General features: G+C 42.5%; 1 protein-coding gene across 2 annotated transcripts in view; it reads right to left on the bottom strand.

Moving 5' to 3' along the window:
* Window positions 1-14,189, bottom strand: part of LOC117421184 (receptor expression-enhancing protein 1-like) — a 42,467-nt gene that overhangs the window by 15,937 nt on the left and 12,341 nt on the right. For both annotated transcript variants that reach the window (XM_059034166.1, XM_059034171.1), the window contains exons 2-5: window positions 8,842-8,914; window positions 6,948-7,024; window positions 4,569-4,689; window positions 3,901-4,014 (exon numbers count right to left, since the gene is read on the bottom strand). In XM_059034166.1, coding sequence (XP_058890149.1) covers window positions 3,901-4,014; window positions 4,569-4,689; window positions 6,948-7,024; window positions 8,842-8,914 — 385 coding nt within the window. The remainder of the gene's footprint in view (window positions 1-3,900; window positions 4,015-4,568; window positions 4,690-6,947; window positions 7,025-8,841; window positions 8,915-14,189) is intronic.

Raw genomic sequence — 14,189 nt, 5'->3', positions numbered from 1 at the left:
TGTGAAGAAGAATCCGTTATTATGGCAACAGACAGGCTTGTGTTGAACATGCCTGGACACAAACCCAGGGATAGTCCAACTCAAAATCCTATGTATTCCCTGACCCTCAGCTCCACTACCTCCATGATTTCATCTACTGTTCCATGTGCTGCACGCTATTATTCATGTAGCTCCTAAGGACACAGTGCAATACTGCTATCAATCACTGGTTATTAGTAGTCTCTAAACAAACACTCTCTATACAGGTTAGCTCTGTTTTTAAGAAGTAGCTTTATTACTGGTAGTCAGTATTATTGTTTTTTTTCTGATAAAATAATATAGATACAGGACTGTTGCTAATAAATGAGGTAGCTACAGTCGCAGACAAAATTATTGCACCCTATGCTTATTATACCATAATTCAAGGTCACAGAATAAGTATTTAGTAAACTTTAACCACTTTTTAATAAAGCAAAAAGCTAAATACACAATTTCTACTCATTTAACAAAGCTTTATAAAAAAAAAATAAAAGCACTGAAGTAATTTCAAGTATTTGTTGATGACAAAAGTATTAGCACCCCACTTCAGTATTTCATGTGTCCTCCTTTTGTTTTTGCTAGTGAAATCTGGGCCCATTCTGTCTTGCATATTTCCTTCAGCTCAGACAGTATTTCTAAAGTATAACAGAGCCCATTTGAAGCTTCCTGGTCTAGATACGTCACCACACAGCCGTCCTGCCACATAGTGTATTTATTAAATCAAGCATACTAAAACTAAATCAGGTCATTAAACAGCATAAGGGCATATTGCAAAGATATACATATATTTTTTTCAGCATAGCAAAGTATGATAATAGGGCTTATTTAAAATCAACACTTGAATACCAGCAGTAAAGGACAAGCTCATTGATTTGTAAATCCTTTTCTTTAGGCTGCAGTGAATGTTTCAGGGAACACGTTGGTTGTGCATTGCTGACGATGATGAGCCCTTTGTGAGACGGGATATATAGCATGAGATGCAGTTTATTGGCAGTCTGTGACTGATGACTGTATGCTGATGCTAATGACCTCTCAGAAACACAATCTTTCAGGCTGCTGCTGATGAATATTGAAACTATGATTGCCAAATTCGCAGATGCATCCAGCAATTCAATTCTTGTAAGGATAGCATCAGCATCCAGGCAGTGTGTCAATGTACTGGTGGATCTTAACTCTGAATTATCCATAAAAATCTTTTTAAAAACTATTGAAATTGAATTATGCTATATATGAAGCAAGTATGTTGGTATTCCCTGCCTGTCATGACTGTAAATACAAAATTAGAGCTATAAGTACATGAAAAAGTAGATCAGCACTGCATGTATCCACTGTATGTACAAGTAAATATGTGATACTCTCAATATCCAGTGCTAAAATAAACATCCTAACCTAGTTTCATCACAAGCGTCTCTAAGGATAGAGAGAGAGAGAGAGAGAGAGAGAGAGAGAGAGAGAGAGAGAGAGAGAGAGAGAGAGAGAGAGAGAGAGAGAGCTCGTAATTATGAAATCAGATATGGATACACAACACAACCTGATATTTCGAAACTGGTTATATCTAGGGCTTCTGATTTGCGATAAAAAACCATAAAACACCCACAATACAAAAAAAATGAAATCGGTGTGTAGCCAAAACACTGGAAATGATTGCTCAATTCACGCTGACTTCATCCCTTTTCCAGTGCAACTGGGCAATGTCCCTCTTTCCTGACTTGTGTCTATCATTGATTCGTTCTGAATACTTTAAACCCGCCCCAATTACTGAGTGGCAGCACATCTACATTTCTATTGGAGAGATTTAAAACAAGATTGCAAATACAGTAGAAGGCTTGTTCGCGGGTTTAAAGCTAGATTACATTAGATAGGGAGAATATAAAACAGAAATTCAAATTGTGGTGAAATGTAAAAAAATGCCTAGACACACAGAAACCCCCGAAGAATGAGCCTGTGACCATAAGGATTCTGTTGTGGAAGACAGCAAAGGAAAGAAGGTACAGCTTAGTTGGGCAAGTACTGTCAAGCTACTATACATATTGTGACAGAAAAAAAAACCCAAGCATTTTGGAAAGTAAACGAAAACAATAATTTCCTAAAGTTTATAAAAAACTCGAAAATAGCTCAAAATAAGCACCGAAAAATGAAATTAATAAAAACCGAAAAACAGAAGTGCTAGCTATGTCACATAAAGGAGACACTTGCACAGTGTCAGTATGTGCATTGTTCCTGGCACAGTGTGTTGAAAAGTCTCTAATCTGTCCTCATTTCACACTTACAAAGCACCGCTGGAGATCAGCTCTTGTCCATTACAATTAAAACTGTAACCTGGTGAATCGGTTACAACTAGTCCAAAATGCAGCTGCACAAATACTGACTAGCACAAAAAGGACTGAGCATATTACACCTGTTTTGGAAAATTTGCACTGGGTGCCCATCAAGTTTTGTATTACATTTAAGACCACATATAAGGCTGTTCGGGGAATAGGGCCTACATATTTATCTGAATTGCTGCATCCCTATATCCCTAGACATGAACTACACTAAACAAGTTTTACGTTGCTGACCATTCCCTTATTCAGGTGTGTCACTCTGGGAGGTCGGAGTTTTTCTACGTGTGCTCCCTCCTTCTGGAATTCCCTGCCTCCAGTTGTCAGAAACTCTGACACTGAAAACAACAGTGTCCAAACTCCATACTGCTATGGCAGAAAACACAGTATCCCAAGACTCATACTGCTATATCACAAATCACATTGTCCAACCAAGCTCCATACTGCTATAGCACAAAACACAGTGTCCAACCAAGCTCCATACTGCTATAGCACAAAACACAGTGTCCAACCAAGCTCCATACTGCTATAGCACAAAACACAGTGTCCAACCAAGCTCCATACTGCTATAGCACAAAACACAGTGTCCAACCACGCTCCATACTGCTATAGCACAAAACACAGTGTCCAACCAAGCTCCACACTGCTATAGCACAAAACACAGTGTCCAACCACGCTCCATACTGCTATAGCACAAAACACAGTGTCCAACCAAGCTCCATACTGCTATAGCACAAAACACAGTGTCCAACCACGCTCCATACTGCTATAGCACAAAACACAGTGTCCAACCACGCTCCATACTGCTATAGCACAAAACACAGTGTCCAACCAAGCTCCATACTGCTATAGCACAAAACACAGTGTCCAACCAAGCTCCATACTGCTATAGCACAAAACACAGTGTCCAACCACGCTCCATACTGCTATAGCACAAAACACAGTGTCCAACCACGCTCCATACTGCTATAGCACAAAACACAGTGTCCAACCACGCTCCATACTGCTATAGCACAAAACACAGTGTCCAACCAAGCTCCATACTGCTACAGCACAAAACACAGTGTCCAACCAAGCTCCATACTGCTATAGCACAAAACACAGTGTCCAACCACGCTCCATACTGCTATAGCACAAAACACAGTGTCCAACCACGCTCCATACTGCTACAGCACAAAACACAGTGTCCAACCAAGCTCCATACTGCTACAGCACAAAACACAGTGTCCAACCAAGCTCCATACTGCTATAGCACAAAACACAGTGTCCAACCAAGCTCCATACTGCTATAGCACAAAACACAGTGTCCAACCAAGCTCCATACTGCTATAGCACAAAACACAGTGTCCAACCACGCTCCATGGGGGGTGGGGGGGGCTTCTTTAAAAACATCAGATTCTCAGCTTAGGTGCATAATTGGCTTTTGCCAGAACGAGTCTCAGCATAAATCACATTCGATTGGGAGCCAGCTTGTGAATGGCCTCCCACCTGTTGCATTGCGCATCACTGATTTGTATCTCATGCTGATACAGCTCCTGAGTGCGGAGTGTGTGACTCTTACCTTCGCAGCAGCTGTTACTGCAGCTGTAGCCGCCACATTCAAGCCTTTTCTCCCAAAGTGCACCAGGGCATCGTAGCTCTTGTCTTTTGCTTGGCAGAGATATTCATCTATTTCCTGAGAGGCAACAGAAAATAATATTGCCGTGTCATTACTTTCCATGAATAGTCTTTTTTTTTTTTTTTTTTGCCAGCTTCCTTGTGACCTGCAATGGTTGGGAACTCGAACACACATTGACTGGGAACTTTTGATTTGCCTGTTGTCACTATCCCATTAGATCTGCTTTCTAATTTACAGCGATTAAGTACAAACCCTAAGGAAAGAGAAATATTGAAAAGAGAAACACATCAGGTCTCATCAGGTTCTATTGCTTCATTATAACAGCCCCCCACTCTGATCCGACGGATTTAAACCTGCTCCACTGCATTCTCTTTCATAGGGTTTGATGGGATTTGATAGGTATTTATGGTATAGGGAGTTTGTAAGCTGGGGAACATTTGTCTGCCCCCCACTTGTACTACCATATAACTGCCAAGAAGAAGGGTGGTTGGCATTTAACGAATATATTACTACAGAAAAATACATTGGATGTGTCAGGATCAATCCATGCCAATTCATTTGCAAGAATTCTTAGCCCCTTCTACTAAAACAGTTTATAATAAACCTCTTACCTTTTCTTTCGAGGTCAGCGTTGGATGTACAAACTTCCTATAGAGAACACTGGATCCCTTTGTGTAGGGGGACAGCAGCCACACGACAAAGGCAATTTTGAGTTCATAATAAAACGGAACCCTGCACAGGAAAGGAAATTGGTATATTAACTTATTGCACCTGGTAACCTTGGAATGTCAGCCGCGCTCCCAGCTACGGCTGCCCATGGCAACAAAGCAGAGTGTTTCCATGGCTTGCCAAAGCAGCTGAGCGTGGCTATCTGGTCAGGTTTTGTGCCTCATACTCGATGTAGCCAAACCAAATATATCCTATATAGATATCTTTGGCCATACTGCCTACAAAGGAAGTGCATCAGGTAGCCAACAGGTGTTTAAGCTCTTTGTTTATGGTCATTAGGAAACATGTGGAACTTGATTAAGCGATGTTAGCCAAAAACAAAAAAGGCGATTTTTCCTACATGCCATGTATTATTGCTTTACTTTTCACTTTCCATCTACCTTTCTTTGGAGGGGTCCTTCAATTGGGTCTTGAGAAGGCTGTCTAAAATCGTAGGTAGTGCCATAATGAAACAAGCAATGAACGTTCTTTCAAAATGAACGTTCTTTCAATTTCAGCTTCCTTTGCTTGGACTGCTTTGTCCTACATGCAATGCTACAGCATTTAAAACAAAACACAAGATGAGCCCACAATCCCTCAAGTGACCTTTGACGCAAAGCACGAGTTTCCCAGGTTGCCCAGGTTTATTTAAAAGCACTGAAACACTCTTCTGATTTTGGTGGCTAGCCGTGGGCAGCTGAAGCCTGTGAGGTTCCAGTGTGACAGCAATTTACAAATGTGAATACAATGAAACAAGAGATACATGCTACAGTCCTGCAGCATAGCCACACAACATGAAGAGAGACCATCTTCTCCTTACCATAGACATACTGTGCCGTATAACATGGGCTAGATCATCCAGAATGCCTTTATTCTAGAAAACGCTTGCACAATCGAGTGACAGTGGATCAAGTTTCTATTTGTGTTGCTGTCAAGACAGAGCGGTCACTTGATGGCTCTGGTGTTCATTAACATTAAGACACTTGGAGTGTCAAGACCATATCATGTCACATGTGTCTGTGGCTGGCAACTAGAATAAAAGAGCAACTTCTCAGGTCAAAGCACCTTATGCACAGTACAATATTTCAGTAACTGCAACTGCTCAGAATCATTGCAAACTGTTTAAGTATAAGTGTACACTGCTGTACAATTAAATAACTGTGCAATAATAAAGCAAATGCTGTGTACGGTACACTGGCTATACATCTGTAATGTTTAACTGTGCCTTAAAACAGTTTGCAATGGTAAGGGCAGTGCAGACTTGTAAAGCATAATGAAAGCATGGTAACGATGGGCAATGCATAATATAAACATGGCATAGGACAACTGTAAAACCAGTGTTTGAAGTGCTTTGAAAAAGGTGCCACTATGCACAGAAAAAGATGTGCTGGGGGGGGGGGGGGGGGGGGGATGATTTTACCACATTCAGGATTACAGATAATGTTTTGTTTTATAAATATCATCTGCAATATTTTTTATATTATTTCGTTTTTTTTAAATTACTTGTTTTTAAGTTATTGTTACACAACAAAAACATGAACTAGTTTAGATTAGATTATGCGTCATAAAAGGTCTATATAAATGAAATGTTTAAAATATTTTTTCTTTCTGACTGCTGTTGAAATGTGTTTTGTTTTTGTTTTGATTTCTTTTTGGGGCGTCTGATGTTTTTGTGATGTCCAAACTGTTGGATTCGTCTCTCGGTGATTGATTTTGCACAGTCTTACTACTCTAAGATTGCTTTGGCGAGCCGAAAAGTGAACTTATATTAGTTTGTGATGCTCTTTTCACTTGGACGACATAAAACTATTAAACAAAAACAAAACAGACACAATTCAACACGAAGCGCATGAGTAGAATTTGACTGATACGATTTCCAAAAAGAGGAAGACCATTAATGATCCAGTGATGCGTAACATTTGTGGGTAGAGGAGAAGTGCTTCTGGAGAATAAGGGTTGTGACCTGAGGTGAAACATACTCGTGCTATATAACTGTAGAGACACTAAAGCCGTATTTTTGTGTGAAACGAAAGAGGTGCGGTAGGGTGTTTTGCAGCAGTATAACATTGATATTCTTTTTTTTCCTTTATGATATTTTCCCTTTGCCGGTGTGTCATACCATCCATTGTTTTCTTACCTGTATGCATACTGGCACATATAGCCCCACTTTAACCACTGTGTAAAACCACCTCTCAAATTTGCCATGGTACACTTTAATGACTACAGTGTTGCTGGTTCCCCCAAGAACATTAGCAGGTTCATTTAAACGTCCTTGTACTCACCAGCAAAGAAAGATATCTGTGATGGTTTCTGCTGTTGTGAAAAGTGCAAATATAATCCAGTACATCATCCATTTGACCTGCATAGAGGAAAAGAAAGTGGCTTAAAAAACTGAACTAACCAACCACTATAAATTGAAGAGGCCAGTGCAAGTACATTATGAGCCACTTACCAACTAGAATTTGGGGACTTGAGTCATTATACATCATTGGCAGAGCTAACACTGTTGATGCTATAAACAGCATCTGTCTTCATTCATTTAAACTTGTATCTAAAAAGCTTCCTGCTGATTGGTATTATGGTACTAGCCATACTGCTGGTGAACTAGCGAGGGCTGGATTCTCAAAGCTATTTACTCCAGATTGTCATTAGCTAGTAAGAACGCACCTCATAGTTACCAACCTAGAAATAAACAACAGCCATGCAATGCAGGGCCTACTCAACACTGAAGAGGCAAGAGAATTTTTACTGTGAAACAACAGTTAATGAAAAATAAAAAAAAAATGGAAATGTCTTGGTTAGATAAGTATTCACCCCCCTGAGTCAATACTTGGTAGAACCACCTTTGGCTGCAATTACAGCTGTGAGTCTTTTGGGGTAAGTCTCTACCAGGTTTGCACATCTGGATCGTGCAATATTCGCCCATTCTTCTTGGCAAAATTGTTCAAGCTCTGTCAAGTTGGATGGGGATCGTTGGTGGACATCTTCAAGTCTTACCAGAGATTCTCAATCGGATTCAAGTCCGGGCTTTGACTGGGCCACTCTAGGACATTCACTTTCTTGTTTTTAAGCCACTCCAGTGTCGGTTTGGCCCTCTACCCTGACAAGCTTCCCAGTCCCTGCCGATGAAAAGCATCCCCATAGCATGATGCTGCCACCACCATGCTTCACAGTAGGGGTGGTGTTACCTGGGTGATGTGCTGTGTTGGGTTTGCGCCAGACATAACGCTTTGCATTTAGGCCAAATAGTTCAATTTTTATTTCATCATCCCACAAAATCGCCACATCTTTTCAGAGTCTCCCACATGCCTTTTTGCAAATTCCAAGCAGGATTTTACATGGGCTTTTTTCAGAAATGGCTTCCTTCTTGCCACTCTTCCATACAGGCCAGATTTCTGGAGTACCTGAGCTATTGTTGACACATGGACAGTTTCTTCCATCTCAGCCATGGAACGCTGTAGGTCTTTCTGAGTTGTCATTGGCCTCTTGCTGGCTTCTCTGACCAATGCCCTTCTTACCCGGCTGCTCAGTTTGGGAGGACGGCCTGCTCTAAGCAGATTCTGGGTGGTGCCGTATACCTTACACTTTTTAATGATTTTTAATGATCGCTCCAAGGGATATTCAATGCCTTTGAAATCTTTTTATACCCCTCCCCTGATCTGTGCATTTCCACAACTTTATCCCTGAGTTGTTTTGAAAGCTCCTTGGTCTTCATGGTAGTATCTTTGCTTTGAATGCACTACCCAACTGTGGGACCATACACAGACAGGTGTATTTAATCTGAAATCATGTGAACCACTTTTATTGCACACAGATGGACTCAATTTAACTCATTGTGTGAATTCTGAAGGCAATTGGTTGCACCTGAGCTTATTTAGGAGTGTCATAGCAAAGGTGATGAATACTTATCTAATGAAGACTTTTCAGGTTTTTATTTTTAATTGATTTGTTATATATATGTGTGTGTATATATATATATATATATATATATATATATATATATATATATATATATACACACACAAGGCTGTTCTTACTGCACAATTTATTTAGGACGAAGATTGTTAAAATATGTCCTCAGGGTCTGTTCCATTTGGATGAACCACAATCGCAATGCAAAACCGCTTCAGTTTCACGTTTGCCTTGCAGTGTTCGGGACAGAGAGTCAATACTTACATAGTCCTTAACGTCCTTCGATTTGACAGCTTTGTAGGAGGAGTAGGCAGGGTAAAGTGTGCCAAAAATAAGCCTGAAAAGAAAAGAAAACAGAAGCTTTAAAATGTGCTGTAACAATCTAGGATCTAGTCAGAGATTACCAATTCAAATACAATTCACCACGGTGCCTGCATGCACAGCAATAAGCTTAGGGGTAGATTTGAAATGGCTTGCTGATGTGTTGCTATGGGAAAATTTCCAATGTGATTTTTGAAAGGCAACTAGATTTTTAATAGTTATGAACATAATTTAGACCTTTAATTTAATATATTGTAATCAAAGAAACTACAAAATGATATTGCAAAAGTCTACCAGAAGCCAGAAAAGTAATACAGTATTTCATGTTAGATTTTACATTTTTAGATTTTTGTCAGTTTTTCATTATATATGGAAAACTACAAAGCGGCACGTAATGCAATATGTTAACGTAACATTATTCAGACATTTTCATTCAACTTTATGAAGCAAAATGAGTTAATTCTATAGTGATGCTAAATTTTTGGCATAACTATGTAGCGCCTTTCATCACAAGGATCCCAAACACTTCACACACACACAAAAAAAGGTATCCTTATCATGCTGTACATTTTTGGTATCAGCCAACACTAGGAGCTACCCAGTGAGATCCAACATCTGAATTTCAGTGGGAGTTTATTTATAATGCATGTTAACTATATTGCGTGCTTTTCATTCAACGCCCAAACCCAAATATAAACCCAAATAGGAACTAAAATAATCCCGAAGCGCCAGCCAACTGAAGAGCCTCACAACAAAAGAGCCGGGAGTCTAGCTGTGGGAGTCCAGCGAGGGGAGTCCAGTGCGGGGAGGCCTGCGCCGAGACGCTGTTGGAATAGATCCGAACCTAGCAGCGCTCTGGAAGACGCCATCTACTAGTCAGGTCTGTACCCTCCTCCCCCCCCCCCCCCCCCCCCACTCCCGCTCCCACTGTGCCTATTTGTGTCACTTGTCCTGCTATGACTGTCTCTCACATCCCTGTTATTCTGTCCTCTCAGTCTTGTCCTCTGCCCTCTCTCCACCACTGCTCCTCCAACCCCTCTAACCTCATCCCTCTGCCTCTCCCCTCCTCTCACCCTCTCCCCCCTCGCACTCCCTCTGGTGCACTCTGGAACTGTCACTCTTCTGCTAACAAAGCTGATTTCATCTCTGCCTTTGCCTCCCACCTCTCTCTCGATTTCCTTGATCTCACTGAAACCTGGCTGTCCCCTGATAACACTGTAACTCCTGCCGTCCTGTCCTCTCTCTCCGTCCTGTCCCATACCCCACGTCTCACTGGACGGGGAGGTGGGACTGGTCTTCTCCTCTTTCCCTCCTTACTCTTTTCTGTCCCCTCCGACCTCTCCTCACTCTCTGTTAACACCTTTGAATTTCATGCTGTCACTAACCTCGCCCTGTCAACTCCTGCGAATTGTACTGTACCGTCCCCCTGGACCTCTCGCTCACTTTCTCAATGAACTCGACTATCTACTCTCCTCCCTTCCCTCACTGTCTACCCCAACTGTCCTATTCGGTGATTTCAATATCCATCTCTCCAACCCCAGCCACTCTGCTGGATTCCTCCCTCTACTTCACTCCTTCGACTTCTGTCTCTCTCCACCCCCCCCTACCCACAAAGCTGGCCGTCAACTGGACCTCACCTTCTCCAGGGCCTGCTGCCCCTCCACCCTCTCTGTCACCCCCCGGACCTCTCTGATCACTATTTCATCTCTTTTTCTCTGTCTCTCCCCTCTCTCCCTGCTCCTCCTACCCCCACTGTCACCTCTCGCCGTAACCTCCGCTCTCTCTCCCCTCTGTCCTTGCCTCCACCGCTCTTTCTCACCTCCCTCCTATCGACTCCTTCGCCCAACTCTCTGTAGACTGCTACCTCCACCCTCTTCTCCTCTCTCACCTCCTCCCTCAACTCCCTCTGTCCCCTCACCTCCCGACCTGCTCGGCCCTCCCCTCCCCAACCCTGGCTCTCCTTTGTGCTCCGCTCAGCAAGAACCACACTGCGATCTGCTGAAAAGAAATGGAAGAGAACAAAACTCCCTGCTGCCCTAGACCTCTACCGCACTCTCCTCTCCTCCTTCTCCTCTACTCTCTCCTCTGTTAAATGTTCTTATTTCCAATCTATACTGCATCCCCTACTAACTCACCCTCCTTCTCCACCTTCTCTCCCCTCTCAGACTTTGACCTCTTCTCCCTGCTCCAGGGTCACAAACCCACCACGTGTGCCCTGGACCCCCTCCCCACTCACATATTTCAAGCTGCTGCTCCTGCTCTACTTCCCTTCATCTCCTCCCTTCTCAACACCTCTCTCCTTTCTGGTCTCTTTGCCTCTGCCTTCAAACAAGCCTCCATCACTCCCCTCCTCAAAAAACCTACCCTCGACCCCACATCCCTCCAGAGCTACCGTCCTGTCTCCCTCCTTCCCTTCTACTCCAAAACCCTCGAGCGGGCTGTACACCGCCAGCTCTCTGCTTTCCTGTCCAACCACTCTCTGCTCGACCCTCTCCAATCTGGCTTCCACTCTGCTCACTCCACTGACACCGCCCTCCTGTCTGTCACTAACTCACTAAACTCTGCCCGAGCTGCCTCTCTCTCTTCTGTCCTAATTCTCCTCGACCTCTCTGCTGCCTTTGACACTGTCGATCACTCTATTCTACTATCCTCTCTCGCTGACCTGGGAATCTCTGGCACTGCTCTGGCCTGGTTCTCCTCCTACCTCTGCAACCGCACTTACCAGGTAACCTGGCGTGGAGCAACCTCCACACCTTCCCAGCACATCTCCACTCTGGCACGCACTTGCTGATTCTTCCTGAGCAACATACGAAGAATCCGACCCTTCCTCACCAACTACGCAACCCAGCTCCTGGTCCAGGCCCTGGGACTCTCCCGCCTAGACTACTGCAACTCCCTCCTGGCTGGCCTCCCTGCGTCTGCCACCTGTCCTCCCTGGTGTTCTCTCTGCCTTGCTTCTCCCACGCAACTCCACTGCTCCGCTCACCCCACTGGCTCCCGATCACCGCTCGCATCCAGTTCAAGACTCTTGTATTTGCCTACAGATGCCTTGACCAGACTGCACCCAGCTACCTCCAGACCCTCATCTCTCCCTACACCCCCACTCGACCTCTCCACTCCGCCTGCACTAGAAGACTGGCTCTACCTCCTCTACGCTCCCCTGCCTCCAGAGCCCGCTCCTTCTCCACCCTCGCCCCACAGTGGTGGAATGACCTTCCTACAGATGTCAGGACTGCCCAGTCCCTGACCACCTTCCGGTGCCTCCTCAAGACTCACCTCTTCAGACAGCACCTGCAGACCTCCTCTTTTCCCTCTGGACACTTATCACTCTTTCTTAATGTGCTTTACTTGCTCTTATCTGCTCCCTATTTTACTGCATTTAATCCTGTACTTTAGAGTACTGTAATCTGTCAGAAGTGTTATTTAATCTGTAGTATTTTGTATTTAATTATATCCTGATGTAACTATCTGCTCCGTTATTGAATTGTATTTTGTCATACTTATACTTGCTAGAACCGAAGTCATTGTATTTTATCTTGCTCTTAATTGTATTAATACTTGTACTGTGATTCTTGAAATGTATTTTTGTTTACGACTGTAAGTCGCCCTGGATAAGGGCATTTGCTAACAAATAAATAATAATAATAATAATAATAATAATAATAGTAGTAGTAGTTTAGACCAGGACAATTCAATACAAAACGTGTTATACCTGGCATTGTACATGTTGTAAATGAGCTGTTATGATAGGTACTATACATGTCAATGATGTTGTTGTTCCTTTCAAATGACAATATACCATTTCTATTCTTATGGCATCATGGACCATATAGGGCACCCGATTTCTCACATAGCACCCAACAGCACTTAACGAAATGTGTCGACATTCCAGCTTCACAACCTCCTCTGCTGCTTCACAAAACAACAGCTTTGATACACTCCTGATCGGCGGTCAAAACATCTCTAAACCTGACATTGAAAGTGCGATCAAACAGGCTGGTGAACACAGGAACCCAAGTTATTATGTACAGTATTTTCAATATGGCTGGTAATTTAGCTGTTTCCTTTTCTATTTTCTCTCTTTGTTTACTGTTTATCTCTTTTGCAGACTCCCCTGCCACTCCTAATCACAGTGGTTCAGAAGGATCTATCTCCAAGTCTGTAGGATGAATACCCATGTAATTACACTGTGCTAATAGAGCATTGTCAATGGTCTTACATGGTAACTGCTGTTTAATTACGTAGACATGGCTTTGTGAACACTTTGTGACGAGCCATTTCCATGCAATCACAGTTATTACACAATTATTTAACATGTAAGAGCAGAAACCATTAGTAGTTACCAAGTTACTACCAAGTCATTACATGGTTGTGTATGCCTTGTAATCTAAACTGCTACCTGTAAGCCATGCACTTGCTACAACTATGTGCGCATGTGCAGCTGTTACCTGTCTACATTACTACAATACATTTGCATTGTATTTTGCAGTTTTCCCATGCTTTTCACATGTTCATACTATGCATTTATTAATATACTTGACCATACCTCTCTGTGCATTACAATGCTTTCCCTGTTCTTTATTACAGTCCGCTATGCTTTTGCTGTGGTAAACAAGGGTGATTTCTGCCAGTTACAAGGTAAAAATAGAAGCCAGTTCTTATGAAAATAGATCTGTAATTCTAGATCTATAGAGTGAAAAAAAAATCCCGTCTCTAATAAAGCCAACTCTCAATACAGTGACACTTTCAAATGCCTTTGCCCTGCTTCCCATACTAAAGAGCCAGCTGGCAGACTTGGTCACATGAGGGACCATTCCTGTTTTGCAGGCACATATCTGAACAAATACCACAGAGGTGGACTGCTATGAAATTGTTTGTATGTTACCTGTCTAGATTTATTACAGTTCCAAGGCAAAAATAGAAACCAGTTGTTATGATGCCTCTTTCATAGAACAGTATGACAGCTATACTTTATGACTGAATCCACCCTTTAATGTCTTTCATTGTGGAAGTATGAACTGGCATTCCATATATTCATGCTCGATAAAACCATGTTATTTAAAAAGTGATGCAATAAAGGTATCATGAGGAATGCTTAGCAATCCATTTCTTATTATTACGTACATACAAATATATAAAAAAGAAATGGAGTGTCCTTTGCATCTACTGTATATCATTTCTGTATTTCGAGAGTGGCTCCTTGTGTTTGTTTTGCAAAAGCCGTTTTTGTACATGGCAGGCACTTGTTTTGGCGAGAGGTTCCCAGTGTATTAGTAACATCGCTGCTTATC

The sequence above is a fragment of the Acipenser ruthenus genome, chromosome 1 (assembly GCF_902713425.1).
Source record: "Acipenser ruthenus chromosome 1, fAciRut3.2 maternal haplotype, whole genome shotgun sequence".
Taxonomy (NCBI): Eukaryota; Metazoa; Chordata; class Actinopteri; order Acipenseriformes; family Acipenseridae; genus Acipenser; species Acipenser ruthenus.
Note: the sequence above shows the minus strand (reverse complement) of the source record. Positions and strands in the feature narration are given on the sequence as shown.